Source organism: Corythoichthys intestinalis, unplaced genomic scaffold, assembly GCF_030265065.1.
Source record: "Corythoichthys intestinalis isolate RoL2023-P3 unplaced genomic scaffold, ASM3026506v1 HiC_scaffold_96, whole genome shotgun sequence".
NCBI lineage: Eukaryota > Metazoa > Chordata > Actinopteri > Syngnathiformes > Syngnathidae > Corythoichthys > Corythoichthys intestinalis.
In genome coordinates, this window is record NW_026651665.1 from 1 (window position 1) to 26,309 (window position 26,309).

General features: G+C 39.9%; 4 protein-coding genes across 7 annotated transcripts; 2 read left to right on the top strand and 2 right to left on the bottom strand.

Annotated features, from left to right (window-relative positions):
• Window positions 1-111: 111 nt before the first annotated feature.
• LOC130911752 (uncharacterized) lies at window positions 112-5,337 on the bottom strand. The gene is made up of 2 exons (XM_057829291.1): window positions 5,022-5,337; window positions 112-2,795 (listed from the first exon to the last, which is right to left on the bottom strand). The coding sequence occupies exons 1-2, from the start codon at window positions 5,257-5,259 to the stop codon at window positions 1,462-1,464; spliced, it is 1,572 nt and encodes a 523-aa protein (XP_057685274.1). The 5' UTR covers window positions 5,260-5,337; the 3' UTR covers window positions 112-1,461.
• Window positions 5,338-8,574: 3,237 nt separating this feature from the next.
• Window positions 8,575-9,360, top strand: LOC130911755 (SOSS complex subunit C-like). Its single transcript, XM_057829297.1, has one exon. It carries the CDS (start codon window positions 8,732-8,734, stop codon window positions 9,047-9,049), a length of 318 nt encoding a protein of 105 aa, XP_057685280.1. The 5' UTR covers window positions 8,575-8,731; the 3' UTR covers window positions 9,050-9,360.
• Window positions 9,361-9,499: 139 nt separating this feature from the next.
• On the top strand, window positions 9,500-17,199 carry LOC130911754 (tyrosine--tRNA ligase, cytoplasmic-like). 2 transcript variants are annotated; one of them, XM_057829296.1, is made up of 14 exons: window positions 9,500-9,606; window positions 10,892-10,968; window positions 11,053-11,199; window positions 11,268-11,443; window positions 11,830-11,959; window positions 13,099-13,179; window positions 14,074-14,166; window positions 14,241-14,376; window positions 14,467-14,552; window positions 14,620-14,752; window positions 14,826-14,923; window positions 15,860-16,053; window positions 16,134-16,275; window positions 16,618-17,199. In XM_057829296.1, the coding sequence occupies exons 2-14, from the start codon at window positions 10,912-10,914 to the stop codon at window positions 16,726-16,728; spliced, it is 1,584 nt and encodes a 527-aa protein (XP_057685279.1). In that variant the 5' UTR covers window positions 9,500-9,606; window positions 10,892-10,911; the 3' UTR covers window positions 16,729-17,199. The 2 variants fall into 2 exon arrangements, with proteins under 2 accessions (XP_057685279.1, XP_057685278.1); XM_057829295.1 differs by having other exon boundaries at window positions 9,514-9,606; window positions 10,845-10,968.
• Window positions 16,545-24,430, bottom strand: LOC130911753 (uncharacterized protein KIAA1522 homolog). 3 transcript variants are annotated; one of them, XM_057829292.1, is made up of 9 exons: window positions 24,136-24,430; window positions 22,270-22,440; window positions 22,131-22,177; window positions 21,914-22,043; window positions 21,747-21,854; window positions 21,510-21,661; window positions 21,245-21,442; window positions 17,959-21,178; window positions 16,545-17,870 (listed from the first exon to the last, which is right to left on the bottom strand). In XM_057829292.1, the coding sequence occupies exons 1-9, from the start codon at window positions 24,191-24,193 to the stop codon at window positions 17,830-17,832; spliced, it is 4,125 nt and encodes a 1,374-aa protein (XP_057685275.1). In that variant the 5' UTR covers window positions 24,194-24,430; the 3' UTR covers window positions 16,545-17,829. The 3 variants fall into 3 exon arrangements, with proteins under 3 accessions (XP_057685275.1, XP_057685277.1, XP_057685276.1); XM_057829294.1 differs by having other exon boundaries at window positions 22,279-22,440; window positions 24,136-24,429; XM_057829293.1 differs by having other exon boundaries at window positions 16,547-17,870; window positions 21,245-21,439; window positions 24,136-24,429.
• Between the last annotated feature and the right edge of the window lie 1,879 nt (window positions 24,431-26,309).

Consider the following 26,309-nt stretch of genomic DNA (forward strand, 5'->3'; position numbering starts at 1 on the left):
GTCTCGGGCTGACGCCTACGTTGTAATGTTGTGCTTATATGATCCTTGGACAAGATTTGTCCGTAAGTATGGTTGTTGTAAAGAATGTACATATTATGTTAGTAAGCGAAATGTTATATTTTTTGTATGAGACGCTTTTGGTTTATGTTTAGTGAACCTGTATAGCGTGCTAAGCTAACGTTGTTGCTAATGCAATGCTTGTGTACTTTTTTTGTAGTTTCACTATTGTCTAAAGAGGACAGTGGTTTGAGGCCATTTTATTCATAAATCAGATGAAAAAGGAAGAAGTCTGATTGTTAAGGCGTCGTTCACTAGCTGTCTAGCTTTGGAAAAAGTAGACGCTTCGGAGTGAGAACAGCATAGACAGATTTAAATGACAGTAGAGTGAAATGCCCACTACAGTCCTTATGTTGAATGTATATATCCATCTTGTGTCATCTTTCCAACATTTTACAGAATATATATATAATTTACAGAAAAATATGGCATATTTTATAGATGGTTTGAATTGCGATTAATTGCGATTAATTACGATTAATTAATTTTTAAGCTGTAATTAACTCGATTAAAAATTTTAATCGTTTGACAGCCCTAATTTTTGTCTTTTTTTTTTAATGAAATATGAGACATCAATTAATGATTCTAAGCTAAAAACGACAGATTTTGAATAAATATAATTACCTTCGTTTTATGGCTGGGTTGAAACAAAAGCGGTTGCGCGACGTCTGTAAACAGGGGTTTTCAGGGTAAAACGGACAAATTAAAAATAGTTTGGGGGCTTAATGCGTCGTGAATCTGCTTTGGTAGCATATTGACATATTCTTCTATCAAAGACAACAGTTGTTTTGGCTTAAAATACAGCAGTTTCTTTTAAAGAGGAGTGCAAGAGCAGAAACAGCTTTTTCAGTCTTGTTTTCCACCATAGGTATATTGCTTTTTACAAGTTATACAAGATTTGCTGCCCCCTGTCAGAGTGTGGGCCATTTTGCACTAATGTAAGGATTTTAAACTGTCACTTCATATATTGCGTTTGAGAACTTGCAATACTTAAAAGGGAAATGCAAGAATTTTAAAGTACATATTTATTCTGTCTGACAATTTACCCAAGGCCAGTGATTTTTTTTAACTGCTTTGACAAAGACACGTTTATTGTAATCTTGTATTTATATATTTCTTATAATTTATTATGTTATATAATATTTGCTGCCCCCGTCAGAGGGTGGGCCTTGTTTGCACTAATTTAAAGATTTTAAACTGTCAGTTCAAATATTGACATTACTTGAAATAAATCTATCGAAACTTACCAGTCCCAGTTCTTGTCTACAGCACTGTCCAAACATTGTTAATGCATATTCCAAATAGAATAACAATATTAAATCACCTGACTGAAGAGCTTAAGTAAACAACAAGCAGTTATAGTCTGTCAAGAAGTTGTTTAAGTCATGTTTTGGTATTCACATTTTATTGAATTTTCACGACAACACTTGTGCTCATATTTGTAAGAGCACAGCAAACAACCACAAGCTTATCAAGAAAGGTAACATCCTCCCTTTTACACGGTAGCACAAAACTAATGGGAACCTTGTTTGACAAAATGGTGTACTTATTTCGAATGTTCCCAATCACCCGTTCCACATGAATGCGGAGGTGTGCAATTTTCCTCGTGCTCTCCACATCACTTGCATCAAGCTGGCTGCGACCTTGAGTAAAAGCTGGGATCTTGACTTCTGCACACATGAGCCCCACACTGTCTTGTATATCAAACCCTCTATCTGCCAACACCATATCACCAGGAAGTAGTTTATCTAGAATTCCACTTGTTTCTGTAATGTGTTTATCACTTGCACCTCCACCACATCCTTTGGAGATGAATGAAATAGCACCCTGTGGTGTTACCCCAATTAGATACTTCATTGAATTACTCTGTCTGTAATGGGAGTATGACTGGGCTTGGGCTTTTAGATTAGATGGTTTCTGAGTAAATATCTCAAAACAGTCCAGTATTACAGCAACACGCCTACCAAATGCCTCCACAAATTGATAGGGCATAGTTGCATGTAATATTTCTCTTGATGGCCAGATAACTAAAGGGCTGATTGTTGCATGCAAAACATCTATCATCTCGCTAAAGGCTTCGGAGGCTGTTTTTCCATTGACATTAAACAGGTGTGCAATGTGTTGCAAAGGCAAGTTAAGCTTTAGGTGCATAAGAGTGAGGAAAAGCATCTGAAATGGTGAAAGTGTTCCTGTAGGTGTCGACAAACGAGGCAAGATGCATGAAAGCAGACCCATAAGCACCTCCATGTCTGGAAGTCCAGTGTAGTATTCTACTTTGGTGTCATCCTTCAGAAATTCCTCACCCATTGCCCGCTTTTCAAGTTCTTTATTCAAGCGTCTGTTCTCCTCCATTAGACGATTTATCTCCTCGAGCCTTGGCTGACATAAATCACATTCTGCAACGGTCTCATCAGTTGATTCTTCCTCTGCTACATCCCCATCATCATGAACAGCTCCCTTGTCCATAGTCTGCATTGCCTGTTCTGCTTGCAACAATTCTTCCTCTGCTACATCCCCATCATCATGAACAGCTCCCTTGTCCATAGTCTGCATTGCCTGTTCTGCTTGCAACGGGACTGCAGATAGCTGGTCTTTTACTGCTGAAGTTACAGCAAACACTCTTCGCCATCTCAATCTCTTATAACGCGCCGATGTGATGCGCTTGACCTCAGGACCATCCAAAAAGAGAGATGGTGCCCAATCGGGGTGTGTTGTCTGCATTTCAGATGCAGGTTTACCTAGGAACACAACAAATGTAGGTAGGCATTGCTACCAAGGCAGATTTACACAACGGCATAGGCGGAGTTTGACTTTTGGGGCGGGGGGGGGGGGGGGGGGCACAACATGTTGATGACCCAAATACGCAGAGTCACCAATAAAATTAACTTACAAGAATATTTAAAATACTAAGTTGACAATGAGCCTTTTTTGTTTTCCCATCATTCTTGAGGGGAATTCTAAATCAGGCTGCTTTAGGCAACACTTTTCGCCAAGATCGTCATCCATTGAATTTGGTACGCCCTCCGGTGTCGTGCCAATGTAGTTACCCCAGCCAAAAAATTTTATCACCTGGGCGGAGCCATATGGAAGTAGATTTGTGTCTTTATTATTCAATTTAAAAAAAAGTTGCTTCAATTCAAGAAAAATATCATAGAAAAAAGTTTTTGAATGCGAAAAAATATTTGAGATGGAAAAATTTACATATGAACACTTAATTTTTCATTGAAAAAGTTTTGATTGAACAAATCTTTTTTGTGTTTGGGGCATATTATGATTAGGACTTTTGTATCTAAATCGTTCAATCCCCCAAAAAGTTGCTTCAATAAAAAAAATAGATATATGTTTTCAAATCAAAGAAAAAAATCATTTAATTTTTTTTTCTCTATCAGATATATATATATATATCTTTTTTTTTTTTATAATCATATGCAAAGCAAATGACTGCCTAAGGCATTGGTGTCCAAACCTGTCCTCAAGGGCCGCTGTGGGTCCTGGTTTTTGTTCCTACCAATCGAGCACAGACAGTTTAACCAATGAAGTTTGTGCTAAAACAAGCAGCACCTGACTGCAATCAACTGATTACACTTGTGAGGCACCAGATTGGTGAAAGGTTGTCCTCATGATGGGTTTGAACAAAAACCCGCACCCACTGCAGGCCCTATGTGGAATAGTTTGGACACCACTGGTCTAAGGTGCTCAAAAAATATTTTTGACCCATTATAAAAATGTTTTTTTGTTCATTTCATTCATTTTTGTTGCAGTTTTATTGCTTTAGAATATAGACCCTACCCACGTGACGTCACAACTCCTTCCTCCTGACTGGTGCCGCCCAATTGTCCGTCAAAACATCATGTTTCCCTGTTACGGCTACGTACATTCCTCCTATTTACGACGTGTTTTTCTGATCGTTAACATTCATAATCAAAATGGTAAAGGCGTGTGTGGCGGTCGGTTGCAATAACAGAGAAGATAGACGGAGAAGACGGAGAGACTTGAAGTTCAACCGGATTCCGAGAGACCCGGAGAGAAGAGAGCGAGATGGGCTGCTGCAATTCGACGAGAAAACTGGGCTCCAAACGATTACCACAGATTATGTAGTAGTCATTTTATATCTGGTAAGATGCATTTAAAATATATCTAGAGGGTTTTGGGCTGACAACCACAATTAAGATCATTGCTAGGCTAATCGCCGACAACATACACGTATGTATGTAGTGAGAGTGCTATCGCTAAACCATATAAACATTAAAAGCCCTAACTCCATTGACAAACGACATGAAATACATTAGACTTGACAGTGGATGTTAGCAATAACAAAAGATTTTGAATTGAAAATTTCGTAACTCACCTTTCCAAGCACAAGATAGATTCCTGCCGAATTTTCGTGGACGAGGACCTGTTTCACCCAACCAGCAACGAAGTATTTATAAGCCTCCAAGCTCTTGAAGTTTTTCAAATTTTCGTGAGAATAGGCTGATTTTGTGTGGACAAGATAGTTGTACAGTTCAGGGGAGCTAGCAGATGTCAGGCAAATACGGCGGAGACAGCGGGTCGAAAAACATCGATTTAGGCATCAAATATGGATCTGGCGAATGGATAAACTGAAGCTTTTCCACATAACGCCTTTTATGCAACGCATCAAGTGAGTTTACAGCATCCGAAAGCACCGGGTCTTCCATGAAATGCATTATAAATTGCTCGATCAATTGAGACCATTGATAATACAGACACAAAATGACGGACAAGTGGGCGGAACCATACAGCGAGCACGTGATTTTGTGACGTCGGTGGGTAGGGTCTATATATACATATAAGAAAGTCAAATACATGCAATTACACTTTTCGGCCACCGGGGGGGGGGGGGGCTGTCCCCCCTGAAAATCCGCTTATGCACAACGGTTACAAAAAAAAGGAGTAGTAAAAGTGTATTGAAACCAAAACAGTGGATAAATCGTTCAACTTACCAGAGGCGAAATGACGGGAACACACTTTCATTCCAGGAGAAATATGATCAAATGAAATGTTTTTCCGACGAACCGCCGCGACCCAAGCCATCCGTCGTGCCTTCGTGATCTCTGATATTTGTTGCCCTCTATTGGTCCTCCATGCAGGAAAATTGTGAAAAGAGTATCCACTTTTCCTCAACCCGTTTTTGTAGTGGGAGACGCTGTCGCACCCGGGAACACAACAATACATACCCATATTTTCTTTCGAATACACCGAAGGAATTAGCTTAGCACTACCACACGTTACAATCCGCGTTGAATCTGCCGGACCGGAAGTAATGGATGGGTTACGACACTCCCGTAGAGATCAATGATACGATTTTACTTCCGGGTTACGGAGCCTCGTGTAGTTCCAAACATGGCTACGACGTGAATGCAACAATTAATTTGAAACTCAAAAAAATGCATGTGAAAGCTATTTCATTTTTTCATTTGTTTTTTTATTTATTTATTTTTTATTTAAGTAATGTTGATTTGTGTTTGGGCCACATTTTGGCCAGTATATTTTTGTCTTTATTATTCAATCAAAAAATAAGTTGCTTCAAAAAATATATATTTCCAAAAAGAAAAATCACTTCAGTCAAAAAAAGAAAATTTTCAATTGTAGAGAAGAGAAAGAAAGAAATCATTTGAAAAATAAAATTGCCCTCTCCTAATTTTTTTGTGTGTGAAAATTATATGCAAAGCAAATAACCGTCTAAGTTGCTAGTCACATTATCTGTTCGAAAAATAATTTTGACCCATCATAAAATTATATATTTTTTTGTTCATTTCATTCATTTTTGTTGCAGTTTTATTGCTTTACAACTTTTGTATATACCGGCTTTCATGTGCTTATTAGCTCGATTTTGTAAGCTTTGAAGTAAGGTATCCCCCTCATGAAAGAGTACCAAGTCAATGCATGACAACCTGTATTCTTTACACCAAAATGTTTGACATTATTATATTTTACAGATGTATATGGATTGAAAAGTGATGTCAACAAATAATAGACCCATTTATAATAAACTAATTTAATGTATATTATTTTTTTAGGTTACTTTTTCATGATCCACAATCCACATCATGCTGCTGTCGATCTACGTTCCTACCCTAACCTATAGTCACAAGCTGTGGGTCGGGACCGAAATAACAAGATCCCGGATACAAGCGGCCGAAATGAGTTTCCTCAGCTGGGTGTCCAAGCTCTCCCTTAGAGAGGGTGAGAAGCTCGGTCATCCGGGAGGGACTCGGCGTCGAGCCGCTACTCCTATGCGTTGAGATAAGCCTGCTCGGGTAATCTGGTTCGGATGCCTCCTGGACGCCTCCCCGGAGAGGTGTTCTGTGCATGTCCCACCGGTGGGAGGAACCGGGACAACCAAGGACACGCTGGAGAGAGTATGTCTCTCGGCTGGCCTGGGAATGCCTTGGGATCCCGCCGGAGGAGCTGGATGAAGTTGCTGGGCAGAGGGAGGTTTGGGCTTCCCTGTTAAAGCTGCTGCCCCCGCAACCCGACCCCGGGGCAAGTGGAAGATGATGGATGGACATCATGCTGCTGGTAGTGTCTGCTGATAGTGACTGCTGGCTGTGGGCACGAAGCCCAATTTTCAAATAGCAAAAAACCTATTTAAAAAGCCTTTTATTTCATGTTTTGGCGGCTGACCATTGCCATCCATTTTTTCTGCTCCTCTTGTTCTTTGTGGAAACCATGCTGCTCAACCAACCATCACAGGCCATTGATCTATAAAATGTGAGGTGTAAACAATGAACCATTACACCAATTTCACCAATAGTTCAATAAATATTGTGATTTCCTTTATCAAACGTAATAAATTGTTATTGTTATACATTACACCATGTTGAGGAAAATCATAAAATGTTGTTCCTGTCTTGTAATCATTTTGTGTTGCTTGGGTCCAGAATGAAAAATGCCCCTAAAGAGGTACAGGTTCGGTTTTGCAAAAATTAGAGGCTAAATTTAAAATTCTGTTGTTTTGCAGGAAATTTTGTTAAATGTCATTTGTTTGTGTTTCAGGACTAAGTCTAAAAAATAAAAAGGAAAGTGTACACACACACACACACACACATTAGAAAGTGCAACAGGAAAGAAAAGTGGAAAACAGAATTTAAAAGTGACCACAAACCCAAACTTTTTGGGAAACAAGTGTTTTTATATGTCAATGCGACAATGCTGCCCTCAGGGAGAAGGTACAGGTCCATACAGGCCAGAACATCACGACTGTCCAACAGTCTGTACCCACAGGCGTTGAGGCTACTGAACTCTGCCCCTCTCCCCTCTCTGCCCCCCTCTTACGGACAATAATCCACATCCACCAACAACAATAACTCTGAGCTGGTTTGCATTGTTGCAGTATGTCACTATCCACTATTTCCTCCTCCCTGACACTTACCCATTGGTTGACAACCAGTAGGCTGTACTTGATTATACTTGATTAACTTATCTGGGTTTTGCACTGATTTTTGCCTGTTTTCAACTGGTATATTTTTGCTCTGCACTTTAGCACTGACACGACCTCATGCTGCTGTTGAATCTTTGCTGTAAATATGTCCAAAACTGTGTCAATGTTTCCACTTGGTACTGATGGGTATTTATTTTATGGGTTTGCACTTTGCACTTTACCAACTTAGCTGTATGAGCTGGATGGATGCTCCAAACAAAGTTTCGTTGTGCTTTTTTTGTAACAATGACAATAAATATTCTGAATCTGAATCTGACAAAACAAACTTGGAACTACCACTTTGAACTAGGGAACACAATATGTTATACATGGAGTCATCTTTAAAATATTACCACAGGTAGGTGAATCAAGGAAATCTAGACATTCTGTGGAAAAATAGTATTCTAGTTGTGAAAAAAGAAAAACCTAAATCATCTTGCTGCTTGTGCTTGGAACTACTCACGCCCTACATGAACCACGTGACCACCCGCGGCGAGAACAGTGTCGCGAATCTCTTTATACGGCTCCCCCCCCCCCCCTTTATTAACAACAAATACAAATAATACAAACATAGGGCGAGACAATTCACATAAAATCAAACATTTACAACAACAAAAACAATCGTCCAAATAAAAAAAAAAACATTTTTCTAAAAACATAAAAATTTGGTCTTTGATTCGCATATTTTACACAGCGAATGTGAAATTTTGCCAAAATTAAAATAACATTTATAACACATCTTTTATCTATTTCTAGTTTGTCAATGTTAGATAGGCCAAACAAAATATGTCTAAAAAGTAATTTCAATGAGGGCTCAACTTTGGAGTTGATAAAATTATTCAAGTCAACCCAAAATTCGTGAGAGTATGCACATTCCCAAAACAAATGGGAGAAAGTTTCCTCTGTTCTCAAAAAGAACATAATGTACGGTTCTGGGCGGTGTATCCAAACAATGACGTAGTACGTCCCATTCCATATTGAAATCTTAGTGGAGTACTCCCATCAACAGGTGGCGATACTGCGCTACTACTCAAGGCGTACAGATGGGGGGGGGGGGGGGGGGGGAGGAGGAAGTGACATTTTTCTTTGCGGAAATGAAGTCGTTTGCGATTTGGACTTAATAACAACCATTTTCTTGGGGAATAACATTACTCCTGGAAATAAATAACACACCTAAAGGACTCGGGACTTGACTTTAGTCACGCCGCAAACGTTGCTTGCTACGCTGACATGGCTGCAGCTGCCGCCAACCCGCCAGGCTTTCCTACGAAGACCCGCGTCGCCATCCTGGCCGAGTTGGACAAGGAGAAACGGCGGCTGCTCCAGACTCAGTCTCTGGGCGAGCCTGGAACCAATACGCCTCTGTCCTCCAGAGGTGGCGGGGCGAAGGAGGCTAGGGACAGCGCGGAGCAACAGCACATCGCCGCCCAGCAGAAGGCCGCACTGCAGCACGCCCACGGACATTCGTCAGGGTTCTTCATCACCCAGGACTCGTCATTCGGGAACCTCATCCTCCCGGTGCTTCCACGTCTTGAGCCCGATTTGTAGTAGCATCCCACAGACTTTTTGACCTCAATAAACATGTGTATTATCTCAATGTTATATTTGATCTGTATGTATTAAATGAAGTCAAAACGACTTCAGTGTATTTGAAAATTAAATTCAACATGTCAAAATTACTGCTTCTTATTCATGAGCCCTTCACACTTGAAGTATAATTTTCTGGCTTTTTTAATTTTTTAAAAATTTTTTACATTTCCTCCAACAAAACCAACAATAAGGCTTTTTGACCCACTCTTATGATATGCATAGCCATTTATCTAATAATTATAATCATAAAAACAAACATCTCACACAGATTACTCACATTTTAAACTCCTTATTTATACAGTACTTACTGAAAATATATAAAACTTAAAAAAAAAAAAAAAAAAAAAATCTAAAAAAATGGGAGGGAGATGAAAAAAATCCACCCTTCATCATCCTTTCGGTGTTCCATTGCTTTTCCTGAGAGTGGATCCAATCGATTGCTGATGCAACACACTGACAGTTTCCACCACCGGCTGCGTAAATGCGTATTCATTGACGCCGCTGACGTTCTTGAGGTAAGGTTGTATTAACTCAACAACTTTATTGTCTGTATCAAATGATGTCCTACATGTGGACTGTAGGCAATATGAACTAGAACTTTTCAATTTCGACTAGAACTGAACTGGTATTTCTCGTTATTGCACATGGCTTGTTGCTAGCCAGCTGGCTAATGTTAATTGCTACCTACTATAACTCCTTTTTATTAATTGACGACTTAATAACTTAAATATGGGAATTAAAATTGTGTTAATTCAAATGCGTCAACCTAACCGGAACAATCTTTGGCGTGGTCCTGTCAAAGGCAACAATTTAAAATGACCACTATCACGTTTGACTCCAATAATTAAGTCGTTTTACTGTAATTAGAGCCATATTTGTAATAAAACTTTTATGCCAAGATTTTGATACAGTAATTACGTTACTTTAACAATGAAGCTATTTTAATACATTTATTTAGATTTTTAAAAAATGATCATAACAAAATCAAAATTAGGGCTGAACAATATTGGGGAAAAAACTAAAAAAAAAAATTAAAAAAAAAACCTTACAAAAATAAAGTTACTCCGTTGTTTTTCTCATTTATCCTTGCATTCTAAATTTTTTCCTTTTTTATCTTCTTTAAACAATTTATAATCTTCATTATCATAGTGTTATCTTTTACTGTATTGTTTTTGTGTTGCATTATAAGGGGCTTCATTTTACTTTAATTGTATTTATTTATATATTATTCATTCATTTAAGGAGTGAAAGAGCAAAAAAAAAAAAAAACGGAAAAACCAAGATATATGATTGTATTCCTATGACACCATTTAATCCAGGCTAAGGGGTTTATCTGTGAATGATGAAAATTGCTGTATATGAAAAGGATACAGGAAGCCATGTCTTTGCACACTTACTGCTTTTATGAAGCAAACCAAAAAATTATGTGTTCTAAATAAATAATTTCACACCCTGCGATAGGACTATTGCGTATACGCACATTGCGATGGCGATATTCAAACGATATATCGTGCAGGCCTATTCAAAATTGTCCTCAAATAGGTTTCGTTTAAAAAAAAATTGAGGGCTGGAAGGGCCACTTTTATTTATTTTACACTCTAAAACCAATCAAGCTGTTTTTATATCTTCCACCAATGACTGATACTTTACCCAGTCAAAATTGCTCGTTCACAGTCACATTCAGCAAAATAAACAGCTCAGAAATATTTTATGTTTTATTTGAGTTCACACGTGATAGATTGTTTCTTTACAGGCATTTAAAAAGTGATGATAATACATTGCTTAAAATATCTCTGGTAGTAGTTGGAAGGACTTTCACCATGGCAGCCCAGCTAAGCCCAGATGAGAAGCTGCACCTCATCACCAGGAACCTGCAGGTGTGTCAGAGATGCATATGATCAAACGGCGAGGCCAATTCAACCTGATTTAATGATGTCACCAACATCGCTCATTTCACACAGGAGGTGCTCGGGGAAGATAAGCTGAAGCAGCTCCTTCAGGAGAGAGAGTTGAAGCTGTACTGGGGAACCGCCACCACTGGCAAGCCTCATGTAGCTTACTTTGTTCCCATGTCTAAGATAGCGGACTTCCTCAAAGCTGGATGTGAGGTGTGTTCTCTGTTGGTCATTCATCTCCTCACAAGAGGCTTAAAAATGTTTCTGCTTTACTTATTCAGGTCACCATTTTGTTTGCGGACTTACACGCCTTCCTCGACAATATGAAGGCTCCTTGGGAGCTCCTGGAGCTCCGGGTGAAGTACTATGAAGAGATCATCAAGGCTATGTTGGAGAGCATCGGCGTACCATTGGATAAACTCAAGTTTGTCAAAGGAACAGACTACCAGCTCAGTAGGTTAGTCAGACTAGTATATCATTTCCATTGCATCTTATTACTATTTTCTGAGACATAGCAAAAAAGAAGGGTGTTGGCCTCAGTGTCACTATTGCAAATATATAAGGGAGTTTTAGTCACAGTTGTAAGTTTGGAATGACTAAGTACTATTGGTCAAAACGGAAATTAGCTCACAGTAGGACACTAGGTGCTTTTTCACATTCAATGTAGCTGTTAAAATGAACTGGGCCTAATTTTGAGCTTTGAGGGACACCATGGTTCATCTGATATTGACAACAAATTCTTTGTGTCAAACCAGGCATAATGTTGGACAAACCAGGCATAATGTTGGACCAACCTGAACTTCTAGTAATGATGCACTAGGCCTTTTATTTCCTGTTTGGCAGAGAGTACACTCTCGATGTGTACCGACTATCTTCCATGGTGACCGAGCATGATGCCAAAAAGGCTGGCGCCGAGGTGGTCAAGCAGGTGGAGCATGCTCTGCTGAGTGGTCTACTGTATCCAGGACTGCAGGTAATAAAATAGGACCCGTAAAAGCCTTTGAATGTAGCTGTTAAATTCAGTATGCTGGTTCTGAATATAGTTCTCAGGGGTAGACAATAAGGGAAATTAGCCACTTGCCCTCTGGGCCAGTGGATTTTGAAGTTCACTAACCCAGGTCAACATGTCAGTTGTTGATCCTAGTAGTCACGAAAAGAACAATTTGCTTGAATAACATTTATTTTCTTCAGGTAGATTCAATGAAAATACATCAAAACGGTGCAAAAATTTGAATCTAGTGCAAATAATCCTATTCCAATTCCATAATCATTTCATAATAACACCAGTATAGCCAACATTTTTTTCTTGTGAGCTCCAGGGGACGGCGGACCTGCTTTAGAGCCCCGTGCCTGGGCGAAGTTTTCCTGTCTTCACCTTACCGCCCTCTGGAAGTCTTGGTTATCGTGGCAACGATTTAGGAGTCAAAGAGATGACTAAAGCAATTATGGCTCACGATTTTCAAGCTAGACCATCGTTACGACGATATTTTTTTCTCCTTGCTCACGTGGATGAATCACATGTTATGTTCATACCATAGGTTTCATCCTCGTTAACTTTTCTCCAACTTACTTGCATATGTGCTCGCCGTAAACCTTGTTTCTTGTCTCATTGTAGTTGACCCAATTCCAGCGGTCTCGCCACTGGGGCTGAAACCTTCTCTCCCTTTTCTTTTCATATTGGATTTCGCTTTCCCTCAACTCCTCCGGTTACTTTCTTACCGGTGCTTGGCCGGGTGCTGGGGGTTTCAGAAAGATGCCGTCTTGTAGTATAACGTTAGGTGGGTACTGAGATACTGACAATCTCGGCAGCAGTAATCAGGTTGTGCGTGTTCACGCGGGAGTGAGGGAGTAAACGAGGTGTGTTTACGCCCCAAGGAAAGCAACGGCTGACTGCATAGACTTTGATTGGGATAATGCAACGTAATCAAAACATGGAACCACTGGGAATTAATGTGATTTTTTTTTTTTTTTAATTGTCGCATCATTTTATTCTGGCCTGGTTGGAGCATTCTGGTGGGCCTGACGGTTTTAATTGTACGTCCAGGCTACCGGGCCATTTGTATTGTCAACCTCTGGTTCTAGAAAGATGTTTGAAATGGTGTCACTTCTCAGGCGCTTGATGAGGAGTACCTAAAGGTGGATGCCCAGTTTGGAGGAGTGGACCAAAGAAAGATCTTCACCTTTGCCGAGAAGGTAATGTTTCCTATAAATATACTTTAATTTTCGGACTATAAGCCGCTACCTTTTTTCCCTCATTTTGAATCATGCGGCTTATAGTCCAATGCAGCTTATTTTATTTGTTAATTTTTTGGGGTAAATAGGTGAGGCTTTATTTGACATTGGCGTCATAAGACTGTCATAAGACCGTCATAATTATGATATGACACTATCATGGTCATTACTGTATGACAGATGCCATTAAGTGTCGTCTGGCAAATTATGTCACTAACTCCATTTATGTCCAGCTCAGGTTTTTTGCATTCATGCAAAAGTGAGATAATTTGCCAAATAACACTATTTGACATCTTTTATAAGCATTCATTAATGCTCATGACAATGTCATAATTATGATTCTTTTGTCAGTCTTATGTCACCACCGTCAAATAAAGTGTTACGTAATACTATAACTTGAAACAACTGGAACAGTAACTGAAAAAAATATTTAGCACAGAACATAAATGTTTATTGTTATTTACATTTGTAACGCTGCAATGCATGCTAGGAGGTATGTTGGATGATAACACTGTTGACAGCAGGTTGCAGCAGAGGTTGACTGCTACCCAGTGATGGCCAAATGAAGCTTCTTGACGCAATGAAGCTTTGCAGCCTATTGGTGGTTCATTTGGTCCTATGACAGTTTTATGTAGCCACTGTCAAATAAATTGTTACTGGATTATATCTCTTGGTGTAAATATCCCATAATACAGTGAGGACACCTCTGGCTTATAGTCCAGTGCGGTTTATCTATGAACAAATGTCAACTTTGTGTTGTACCTTCTTTTGATTTGTATAATATTGAACTATTGTTATTGAATATTAAGGGTGTTTTTTGATAAAACATCAATCGTGACTCTGACTTTTTTGCAGTACCTCCCACCATTGGGCTTTGCCAAGCGCATCCATCTGATGAACCCAATGGTACCAGGACTGACTGGTGCCAAAATGAGCTCCTCAGAGGAAGTAAGAGTGTAACTAGTCGGAATTAAACTTCTTAATGTATTTCCTTTGTAATGCTCTCTACTGTGCTATGAAAGGATTCTAAGGTGGACCTGCTAGACTCTAAGGAAGACTTGAAGAAGAAGCTAAAAAAGGTCTTCTGTGAGCCAGGAAACATTCAGAACAATGGGGTTCTCTCCTTTGTCAAATTTGTGCTCTTCCCTCTTCGTGGAGGTAAAACACACTGCATTTTATTCATCTGCTGTTTTATAAATGCATCAATTACAAAGTGAAAGTGAAAGAATAATGAACGACTGTATTTAGTGTTCTCTATCAAAAGAGACGCAAAGTTTGGTGGAGACAAAGTCTACGCTGCGTATGAAGAAGTGGAGAAGGACTTTGTAGAGGAGGTAAATTATTAACTCGTGTGATTCAAAAATCTTACTTCTAGAGGGACTCACGTTTATCTCTTACTAGCTCATTCACCCTGGAGACCTGAAGGCCTCTGTGGAGGCGGCCCTCAATGAGCTGCTGGACCCCATCCGCAAAAAGTTTCAGTCGGAGGAACTACGCAAACTGACCAATGCTGCTTACCCAACGACAAAGACGAGTCAGTTTTGCACAATGTGATTTGAAAGGAAGGAGACCAGATTTACTGTAAGCTTACTCATCTGTCCATGCAGAAGGAGCAGGCAAGGGTGCAAAAGCAGCAGGAGATGATGAAGAGTTAGTGCCATCTAAACTGGACATCCGGGTGGGAAAGATTGTCAATGTGGAGAAGGTAGGATGTTAAATGACTGCGATAGCAATTGCTTTCAAAGTACTTTGTTATCATTTTCAAATCATAGATTTAATAATATTTTGACGAGGCGTGGAGCAGATTAATAAGGGGGCTATCTCCATCAAAGCTGACCGAGTGGAAACACAAAGAGCTTTTTATGTTGAAAATTCTTGTGCATAAATGCTTAAATCCCTGAATTCTTTATAGATATGGACGTGAAACAGTCTCGATTCTTTGTTAAAAGAGCAAAGAACCGGGCAGTTAGCATTTATTTACGTAATTATGCCGAATGTGCTGCTAGTCTTTAAGCCACTGTGGCGCCGCCTATCACTACAAATAGCTTTTTATGTTGAAAATTCTTTTGAATAAATGCCTAAATCCCTAAATTCTTTATAGATATGAACGTAAAACAGTCAGAAAAGCAAAAAAACGGGCAGTTAGCATTCATTTTACGTAAATATTGCGAATTATGAAGCCAGTGTCGTAGCGGTTAATTTCTCCCATTGATTTTTTTCACAACGTTTCAAAATGCATGCATGGTAATAATAAAAATTTAAAAAATATAATAATTACTTTGAATCCTTGAACAAATTACTCCCGAGACAATCTTTCCTGTTTGTATGCGGTTCAGCTTTCATAGTTTTTCAACCTAAATCCGGCGTTGGATCGCCTCATTTGTTTGAGAATAACTGCGACTGACTTAGACCGACTGAAGCGGAGTGTGGGACGGTCCCCTATTTGAAGGCGTGGCGCAGTGTCTGGGAATGTGTCCCGTCAATATCATTATGAAGTCTATAGTCAAATAAATCCATTTTCAGTTTTAAAACTCACATTCTAAAATACAGAAAATTAGGTTTGATCTCTATTGTCTATCATATTCAGTGACAGTCAATAAGTTAACAACGGTTATCTTTTTTCACTTTGTGATTTGCTTAGCATCCAGACGCTGACTCGCTGTACCTGGAGAAGATTGACATTGGGGAGGCAGAGCCCAGGACCGTGGTTAGCGGGCTGGTAGCCTACATCTCCCAGGAGGACCTGCAAGACCGAATGGTGCTGGTGTTGTGCAATCTCAAACCCCAGAAGATGCGTGGCATCGAGTCACAAGCCATGCTGCTCTGTGCTTCTATGTATGATGAGTCGTTCCATTTGGAGTTCTGTTCTTGTCTTCTTCCTTGATCTGACTTTTTTGTGTTCGGACCGTGTGTAGTGAAGGTGATCCCAGGAGAGTGGAGCCACTTGACCCTCCTGAGGGTTCATCACCAGGCGACCGGGTCTTTGTGGAAGGTCACGAGGCAGGCAAACCAGACGAAAAACTTAACCCGAAGAAGAAAGTGTGGGAGAAACTACAAGTATGGCTCTTGAAATTACTGTATATCCATCCATTATCTAAACCGCTTGTCCTCATTATAATTGAGTTACAGATGGTGCCTGATTTTGGTCGAGATGCGTGGTACACCATGGTTTGGTGGGCACTCAAATCATAGAGCACTTTGAAACAAACCATTCAAACTCATAATTTGGTGGCTTCAGTAAACCTGGTGCAGAAAAAAACACAAGGAAAACCTAAAGAAAGCATGCTAGAGAATTCACAAATTTCACACTGAAAAACTGGAGCTGAGATTGGAATCCTTAATTTCAGAACTGATGCAGATATCCTAAACACAATTCAACTTTTCTGCCTTCTATCTCAGGTTGACCTGAAGATCTCAGAGGAGTGCACAGCTCAGTGGAAAGACAACCTGCTGATGACCAAACTAGGACAGATTACGTGTAAGAGTCTCAAGGGAGGCAATATCAGTTAGGTACTCACCTTCACCTGCCAGCCACATCACAAGAGTACACTTAATAAATTGCCACGGAACAACGAAGATGGTGTCTTGGAAAGTTATGGGACATGGATGCTGAAAGTGTTTTAATAATCTTTAAAACAGAAAAAAAAAAATGGGTATTTGTCAATGATATCATGGGACCTGTTATGATTCACAACATCTGTACTGGAAATTGCAGACTTACACGAACACATACTGTATGACAAACCCTGTGACTGCTTCTGTACTTCATCAGTCATGGTTTCCTGTGCAGTTGCATCATTGGTAGAATTGCACATAAAGTATAATACAAGTCATGATCAAAACCATAACCTCCGACACTTAATGAACTCTTGATATCAAAAGTCTGTGTGATGTGACAAGTACACATTATCTAATACTGGTGATATACCTCCTAAACATTGAAAAGAACCATGAATAAATAGCATTTGCTTTTCATAACTGTATCTCAAATGGTCTTTTATTACGCTCAGACAAATGATCAGAGAAAATCCGATAAAAGCATTTTAATAGTTGGCATCTGTAGCTATACAAAAGTGCTTCTGTCTAAACACAACCTCTTTATCATTTTAATACTCTTTCCCTTTTTCTCAACTGGATTATTTAATTCTGTGCTGATCTCCAAGCAATAACATTTATTCGTGTTAATGGCGGCTTCATTAGCATTTAGTGACAAACAACCACGTGCAGTACACCCCCCTATTATACGTTACAAGGCCAGATCTAAATCTGTACATAAACACACTCATATGACTGCTCCCTAATTCAGCCTCTGGGGGGCACTGTCACACAATATTTACAGTTCAGCCCATATGTACACTAGTTTGTCCTGAGGGGGGCTTTAGTCAGATAGAAGTTTAGAAAAATACTCCAGAATAAAGCTATCATACAAAAGTCGTAGCTATTGATTTGCATAAATACATTTGGAAGGCCATTTCAGGCTAAGGCTACTTTTTTTTCAAAGTCAGCACAACCCATATGTGAGCTAATAGTCCTGTTTATGGTAGATTGCAGTCGTTAAGTTGCTTGGAGGCTTTCATGTGGATCTTCTTGGTTAATTACCACAAAGTGCTTTCAAAACAGTGTTTCAATTGTGTCTGCGGTCACTCTTGTCGCTAGAAGAGAAAAAGAAAAGTTACAAACATTACGTTATCTTTAATACAGAGAATAAGTATGGTGGTAAATACTGTTGGTGCTCCTTACTTGTCTCAGGTAGTGCTATTCCCTTGGAATTTTGTTGTGCTCCGGTTGCATCTCCGGTAGGAACACCGGGTTCCGTTCTAGCTGGACAAGTGGGGTGATCTTGTGATAAACTGATACTGCCTTGCAAAGGTTTCCTAGCTACTGGTGGCGGAACGCGATCAGACCTCAAACCACTGCTCAAGTAAGCTGCCGTACTTGTTTGGTCAGAAAACTGCATCAGCTCGGCCGCTAAACCTTGCTTCACATTAGCCTGAACTTCGGGTGAAGAAGCAGCACCAGTTTCATTAACAACCTGTTTGGTTCTCCTTGAAAAGATGAAGCTTGCAGTAGATGCTGGCAACCTCTGTGTGTCGTACGCTTCAGATGATTTGAGCGACAACACCCCTGGTTCATTCGCATAGTGGTATGATGGTCTCAACCCCCTTCGGCATGGAAGACTGTCCCTTGATGACAGCGCTGCAGTTTTTATCCGAATGGCTTCTTGTAATCGCATGGATGGGGTGTTAGGTGCCATATATGTTTTCCCCACTGGAGGAGGAGATTTAAGTGCCTTGCGGGTCGGCTTTGGTGGTGTCTTTTGCTGTCCTACAATTGGGGCTCCAGAAATATCCTGAACTGAAGCTCCCTCGTTGGTTGACTTCCCCTCAGAGGGTGCATCCACACCATCCTCAGGTGTATTGACTGTACGTAGACGGACCATGTGAAGTAAAGAGGGTGTGACTAGAGGTATGTTAGCATCCTCTTTAGGAATAGGTGCGCTTTTGTGGCGAGCTAGAAGCTCCTTGCCCCTGTTGTCTCTATGTGCAGTATTGGGTGGCCTTCTAAAGGCAACCCCGGCTGTAATGTTCTCCATTGGTAAAGAGGAAGTAACCAGGGTAAGGGGTTGTGAAGTGATGGTAGGTTCAGTTGTAGAGTGACTTTGAATCTCAAGAGAGCGTCGTTTGAGGAAACTACTGTAAGAAGTTATTGCAGAGACTGATGGCTGCATATCCGATGGACTGATGAGTGATGATGGTGGGTTGTCCAAAACAGGTGAAATAGTGTCTATGTGCCCCTGTGAAGTTTCTGTGTATTTCTTGTCACAAACATCAGTTCGAGGCAAAACTGGATCCGATGGTATAGATGTCTCTGCATCACTGGAGACCAGCTTTGTTTTTACAAATTCCTCCAAAGGTGGAATTTGTGTCTCTGAACCATCCATCTGTTTGGAACAAGTGTCATCCACAGCTGGAATATTTTCTGTCACCACTGGTGGAGGTGGAAGCGGAAACTCGAGCTCATCCCCTCCATCAAAGACGGAATCTCCCTCTAAAGGAGGTGGAGGTGGTGGCCAGGACGATTCTGCAGTGCGGCTCTCCTCCTGTACTTCTTCTGACTCGACTGCTGATGTTGATACAGAGGTGGGAGGTGATTTTCTCGTTAGAGGAGGTGTAGGCTGGTAGGCCGGTGGTGGAGAAGGAGGCGGTGAGGTTTTGTTAATGATGAGGGGTTCTACAGAATTTACTGGTATTGATGGGTTTTCTGTTGTGTTTATCTTATCTTCACTCTCATCGATAGAGGTTGTAGTTTCTTCATTGGTAATGTTGCAACTTTCAGTTTGTTGCCTCTCTGGCAACCTCCTATCTTCTTTAAGTAGTGGTTTCTTCATGACAGGGGGTGGTTCTTTTTTTATGGTAATGTTACAATTACTGGAGTCATTCATTGTGATGATACAAGTCGCTTTTCCTTGCACCTCTACTGTTTCTTCTATCCTGTCCTTAGGTAAAACTGTATTTTCTTGTGCGTTCGGACATTCCAAACTTTGTTGATCCTGATGGTCATTCCCAGGAATGGCACATAACAATTGTTCAGCCTTTGATTTTATTTCAGAGGCTTCAGTTTTTTCTTTAGTTTTTTCATCATTATTGAACTCACCGGTTTCGGTTTGGCTTTCTTCAGGTTTAACTGGAGTCACTGCACACTGTGTTGTCTTTGTTGATTCCATTAATACTTTGCTGACTTGGGGGCTAGGAGCACACAGGAGCGCAAAAGTGTGGCTGTTCTGAGCCCACGTCTCAGGAGGAGGAGGACATGGTGCTTTTACCTTGGGAGGTGGTGGGACATTCCACAGCTCCCTGGCATCCATTCCCAAAGATGAAGAGAATTCTTTTACAGAAACTGGGGGCAAACTAGTAGTGCAAGAACTGGAAACATCCGTATTCACAGGTTCGGATGTACCAGAGGATAGGGAGGTAAGTGATGAGGAAGGAGAGGCTGAGGATGAAGCCCGAGAGACAGATCTTTCTGGCTTAACTGGTTTCATTTTCTGTTTATCTGGAGATGTCGGGGTGATCTCCTTTGCAGAAAGTGTTGGGGTGCCACTTTGACTAGAGTATCCACTGGAAGGTGAGATGGTCCGTTCAAATGTCTCACCTTCTGAGGACGTTTTCTTTGGCAAAGAGGTGTTTATTTCTGAGACTGACTCTGCTGCCGTACTTCTTGTCTCACCAGAAGAAGCCTGTGTGGAACCTATAGGACTAGAGGAGGCGTGTGAAATGGATTTTGTAAAAGTTAACGTAGGATCCAGGATCTTGTTTCCTTCTGCTGTAACTTGTTCTAATTCCTCACTGGCTGGTGCATTTGCTTTAATAGTTACTTGAGAAGCAGAACAATTTGCATTTTCGTCCAGCTGACCTTTCGAATTGGGCTGAATCTTATTGTTGTAAAGAGAGTTTGATCTTCGTGGGGGTGCTGGAGGTAGCTTGGTCTTGATAATTGAAAGACTTCGAGTGGAATTGCGTTTGATCTTTGCATTATCCCCTCGGGCACATGGAATGGCCAGCTCAGAAGGTTTGTTCGTTGTTGATTTTTCAGTATGACTACTGAGATTCTCAGAGTTGTGGAGGCTGGTGAGTTCTTGGCCGCTTCTAGAATCGACACAACTTTCCTGGAGATTGAAATCCACTTTGTGTGTGGTGCCATCAGTTGCGGAGTGCTTGATTGAACTCTCTGTTTGGGAACCGTCATTATCTAATTTTCTGGAAAGAAAGGGGCTCGCTGATGAACCTGCAGAGGCCAGGCTGCTTTTGCTTACAGTGTGAACACTTCCACTATGGTTGACACTGTTGCCTCGTTGGCAGCCACAGTCAATCTCGATAACTTCAACTGAAGCTGGCAGCACCGCATTTGGAATAATTGTTGATAGGTAGGTAGCCTGAGGAGATACTGACATCACTGGACCCTGTGGACATAGAAAGTGTGTTGAATTGTGTAAATAATAAGTATTTTAAATCTGATGTTTTCTGACCTGGGATTCCACAAGCAAGTTATTCATTAAAGGATTGAAGGAAGTAAAGGTTGTCATTCCAGGTACTGCAACAGACTTTGGTCTGATGACAGATGACCGATAGTGATGGGTTCCAAACCCCTGGTGGTTCAAGGGTTCCTCATCCTTGTACACTTGCTTCGGATGCGATTTCATCTGCTGATTATCACCACATACCTGCTTAGGAAATGTAAAATGAACTACAAGTTTTCAAATAAATGTGACATAGTGGCTGAATGAAACTCACTTCCAGCTCTGATAGATGCACCCTCGCTCCTTCCTTGGCCATCATTGGTGTCCCTCCTTCAACGGTAGGAATGATAAAAACACCCGTTTGGCTGTTGTGATTGGGTAGCTGAGTGGAAACAGTCTGTTGGAAAGTAGAGCCACTGTGGAATCCTGGGAAATGGACAGGTCAGTTTCAGTGACATGCATGACATGACATACAGTAACTATTATGTTTGCTTTTTGAGTCTCGACCTACCAAGTTCTTTCTGGACCTGGTTTGGAATACCCATAATGGTAGTCCGTCTAGTTCTCTTTCTGCACTTTTCTAACCTTTTCACCGGATGCAGAGGCCTGAATGTCGAACCTAATAGATATGCAGATTGTTGGAATCACAACTTCCTTTTAGTTACGAAAGGTGATTACCTTGACGTGTAAGCACAGGTTTGGTCAAAACAGACGTTCTCATATCAGTAATCCCTGAGTTGGATTTTGATTCCAAAGAGCCCCCCTCATCTTTGTGGCTAAGGTTGTCTTGATGTGCCGTGTCTGACGACTGCAAAACATTTACATTAAAAAAGAAAAAAAAAGGTTTAAGATGCATAACGATAGGTGGACATTTTGTTTGATTAAGTGCACTTACAGCAGAAAGGCTTTCATCTTCAGTAAAGGTCACTCCACTCTCATGCTCTATGTAAAACAAATCAATAAAGCCATGTTAAAAGTATTTAGACCCAAGGTTAAACAACTTACAATAGTATATAAATGTCAGTTTCGGATACCTTGCTGACCTTTCTGTTGTAGTATTTTCAGTCCCTCAAGAGCCTCCGAATGAAGGTCCTCCAGGTACTGAGACCGGTCGCCTTCTATGAAAACATTTTCTTGGAAGTGTTGAGTGGCTGAGAAGTGTACGGTCAACTTCTTCTGCTCATCGTTGGCTTTGCTGCCAGCTCCTGAAAAAGAGGATTGGATTGGGAGATTTTAACTAGAATAGTGCTGCAAGGATTAATCGATTAAGTCGAGTAATTTGATGAGAATAAAGCTTCGAATCAAATTTTGCTGCTTAGAGGATTCGTTTAATTAGTGTGGAGTTGTCGTGGTTTGTTTTGGAAGTGTTTGCATTTGGTATTATTGATTTGAGTGGATGCACTGCCTTCTAGTGGCAATGGTGAATATGACATAGCTAATTTAACATGGCTGAATCCAGCTGCTCCCTGTTAAGACCAACATGATGTATGTTTTTGTTAGAACTAATGTTATTTTTATGCATTTGTAATTTAGTTTATAGGTATATTTAGCAGTTTTTGTGGATATACGTGTTTGAACAATTAAAAGCATTAAAAAAAAATTTGCATTGTATAGCATTTTAGCTAGCAGACTTTTGCTATGCAAGTTAGCCAATTGTTCTTTTGTTATACTTATATCATTTTTTAAAGACAGTTTAAAGCTAAGATCAGGTATTTTAATTTATTTTAAATGCATTTATTGCTCTTGTGAAATGAAATTGCAACTCTGCATAGTTTAAAGAAAACACTCAGGAATTTTATTTTGTATTCGCATTTGATGCATCTCCTAAAATTTATACCGCAACACATTAAATGTTCCTGATCCGATTACTAAATTGTTAGAACTAATTAATAGATTAATCGATGACTTAAATAATCGATAGATGCAGCCCTAAACTAGAATCAGATTTATTTGCCAAATGTTAAAAACTCACAAAGAATTTCAAGTAAACGACTTGTTCTCAAGACTTTCAAATGACTCGTCCTTTGAAAGCTGTGCCGTTGTCTTCTTAAGAAACTAACATTAGCTCAACAGGTGTTCATTGCCAAAACCTATCAGCTTTACAGTGAAGCCTATGCGAGATCCACCTGTTGCGGGAGTGACACTGCGCCTTTATCACAAGCTGGACAGATGTTCCAGCCTAGCTAAAACCTTTATATACCGATGCCTGGCTAATCGCAGTATCTGTAATTCTGTGCTAGTCTCAGGGGGATTAGATAATTTGGGTTGATTGGACCCCCTGTTAAGGAGTCCCTTCTGTGGGAATTTAGACAGTCAGTTATATCTCCCGTTCTTTCCTGGAATCATCTCCTTACATGACTTGAGGGCATTATTCACATAGGAAGATGTCTCTTTTCAAAATTCAGAGCCAAGCTATCTCCTTTCTGTCCTATTGTGTTCAACACTGTGGCTCTGTCTTACCCTGGTTAGGTAATAATGTGTTCGTGTACTGTACGTCTTCTGGGATTGACACAGGTGAGGCAGTCAGTAAGAATACTATCGTATAATAGACTGTTTGTTTTATAGAAGCCATAAGGCAGAGTAAGCGAGTCTTTATACTGTACTTCTAAAAGATAGCATTACAAAACTTGTCATCGCAGGATTACAAGAAGTAGGGGACCCCCCACCTTTTAAGATTTAGCAGACTCTTGAAGGGGGTTAAGGGCTTTTGGTTGATTAAGGCGACCGCCAGTAAAGCTGTTTATCTCATTAGAGCGGACCCCTGAATTGACGGCAGTTTGTATGCGCAAAGAGCAGGGTATTTCGTGCAGTAGCAGTAGAGGCAACTGGGATTTGTATCCTCTCCACAATACAAAATTCCATCACAAAAATCTAACCCTGGGGGAAAACGCAACACTCACCCTTCTTCTTGAAGACTGACAGCAGAGAGTGGATGCTCTTTCTCAAATAAACCACCATCCCTACACCATCCCCATTACATATCCTCAAACAAAAAAAAAGTTTCAAAGTACAAGAAGTCCTCAACCTGTCTCTGGTGAAAAGTTAAAAAAAAAAAAAAAAAAAAAACTCTAAGCATTACAACATTTCTCCATCTAAAGTTGTAGTCAAACTGATCATAACAAACTTCTTCCTCCTTGATCAGTCCGCCAAACTCTGGAAGGATGAGAGCACAATAAAGCATGCAACCAGCCCAGCTGCCTTATCCCCGAGTCCGAGACCCGCCAACCTCCCTCCCCCGCCTCCTTATCTCCCTCCCTCTGTTTTTCCTCAGCTCCCTCTGCCTCTCGTCTATTGCATTGCTTTATTGTCAAATAAAGGACCCCTACTTACCCCTCAGCTGTCAAAGTTTGGCTTTCAGGCAACATCCAACCCCACGACCCTCAGCATGGAGACACGTGTCTGTGTGTGCATTCACCCACCCCCTAGCTTGAGTTGATTATGTAGATATATTTTAATATTTTCTGGGGCTTGGAACAAAAACACAAGGTCATGAGAAAAAGTGAGCCTAACTTTCCATGGTAAATTTTGACCTTTTTTATCATATGCTAACTTTAGTAGAAGTATAGTCATCTTCCAATGGTATTATTTTATTCTTCATTTTCATTCGTGATTCTCATAAAGATCTGAACTGGTATGTCCTTCACTCTGACTGATGTCAATCTTTTTTTTTTTTTTTTTAACTAGAAGGGCTTCGAGTGATTCCCAGTTAGCTACCGACCCTCCCAGTTAAATAAACAATTTACATCATACATACATCATTGTGAAATTAATAATCTTGTGAGCAGAGTATTACAACTTTATTCTCTGGCTACTCCAATTTACTTTCCGTAACTTTACAATTGAATTTTTGTTTTGACTTTCTTCATTATTATTTTTTGCCGCACTGCTGTTTAGTTATATTATAAAAACATTCAGATTAAAATAGAACCTGTTTTCTCATCTTAAAACCTGTTCTCTCATATTTTAAAATAAAATTCCCCACAAAGCTGCATCTCATTGCCCCCTCAGTGCCTGAATGTACATTTTACGAATATACATCAAAAAGCATGGGGTCAATACGTAAGTACATGAAAATAGTAACTATAAAATAAATGAATAAAAAGGAATACAAAATAATAAAGGAAAATATATATATTTTTTGTTTTATTTTTAAATATTTTATTTTGAAACTATAAAAAATGAGTTGATGAATAAATTCCTCCTTTAAAACATTTTTTTTTTTGGTTACTTTTCCATGTTCACTTTCTTATTTATCTTTTAAAAAATTTTAATAGGATTTTTTCATTTTTAACTATTTAATTTTTCTTTTCTTTTTCTGTTGTATTTTTTCCTCCAATGCTTCATGTATATTTGTAAACTCTTAGGCTGCCATTGGCGGCAATAGACGTCCAATTGTTTGTTTGTTTGAACATGTTTATTTCGCATATTCAATACATAAGTACCAATAATCAGTTACAATAATCAAATCCAGTGAAGAAAATAAGTATTTCCACACCCTGCTGTTTTGCAATTTCTCCTTCTTAGAAATCATGTAGGGGTCTGAAATTTTCATCGTAGGTGCATGTCCACGGTGAGGGAGATAATCTAAAAAGAAAAATCCAGAATTCAAAATGTATCATTTTTTTAACGATTTATTTGTGTGATACAGCTGCAAATAAGTATTTGAACTCCTGATAAACAAATGTTTATTTTTGGTACTGTAGCTTTTGTTTGCAATTACAGAGGTCAAACGTTTCCTGTAGTTACTGGCTAGGCCATGCTAGAACTTTGTTATGCTTTTTACGGAGCCACTCCTTGGTTTTCCTAGCTGTGTGCTTTGGGTCATTGTCATGTTGGAAGACCCAGTCACGATCTTCAATGCTTTGACTGAAGGAGGGAGGTTGTTCTCCAAAATCTCATAATACAGGGCCCCACTTATCTTTAATACGGTGCACTCGTCCTGTCCCATGGGCAAAAAATAAGCATGATGTTACCGCCCCCATGCTTCACAGTAGGGATGGTGTTCTTGAGATAGTACTCATCATTCTTCTTCTTCGAAACACGGGTAGTGGAATTATGACCAAAAAGTTCTATT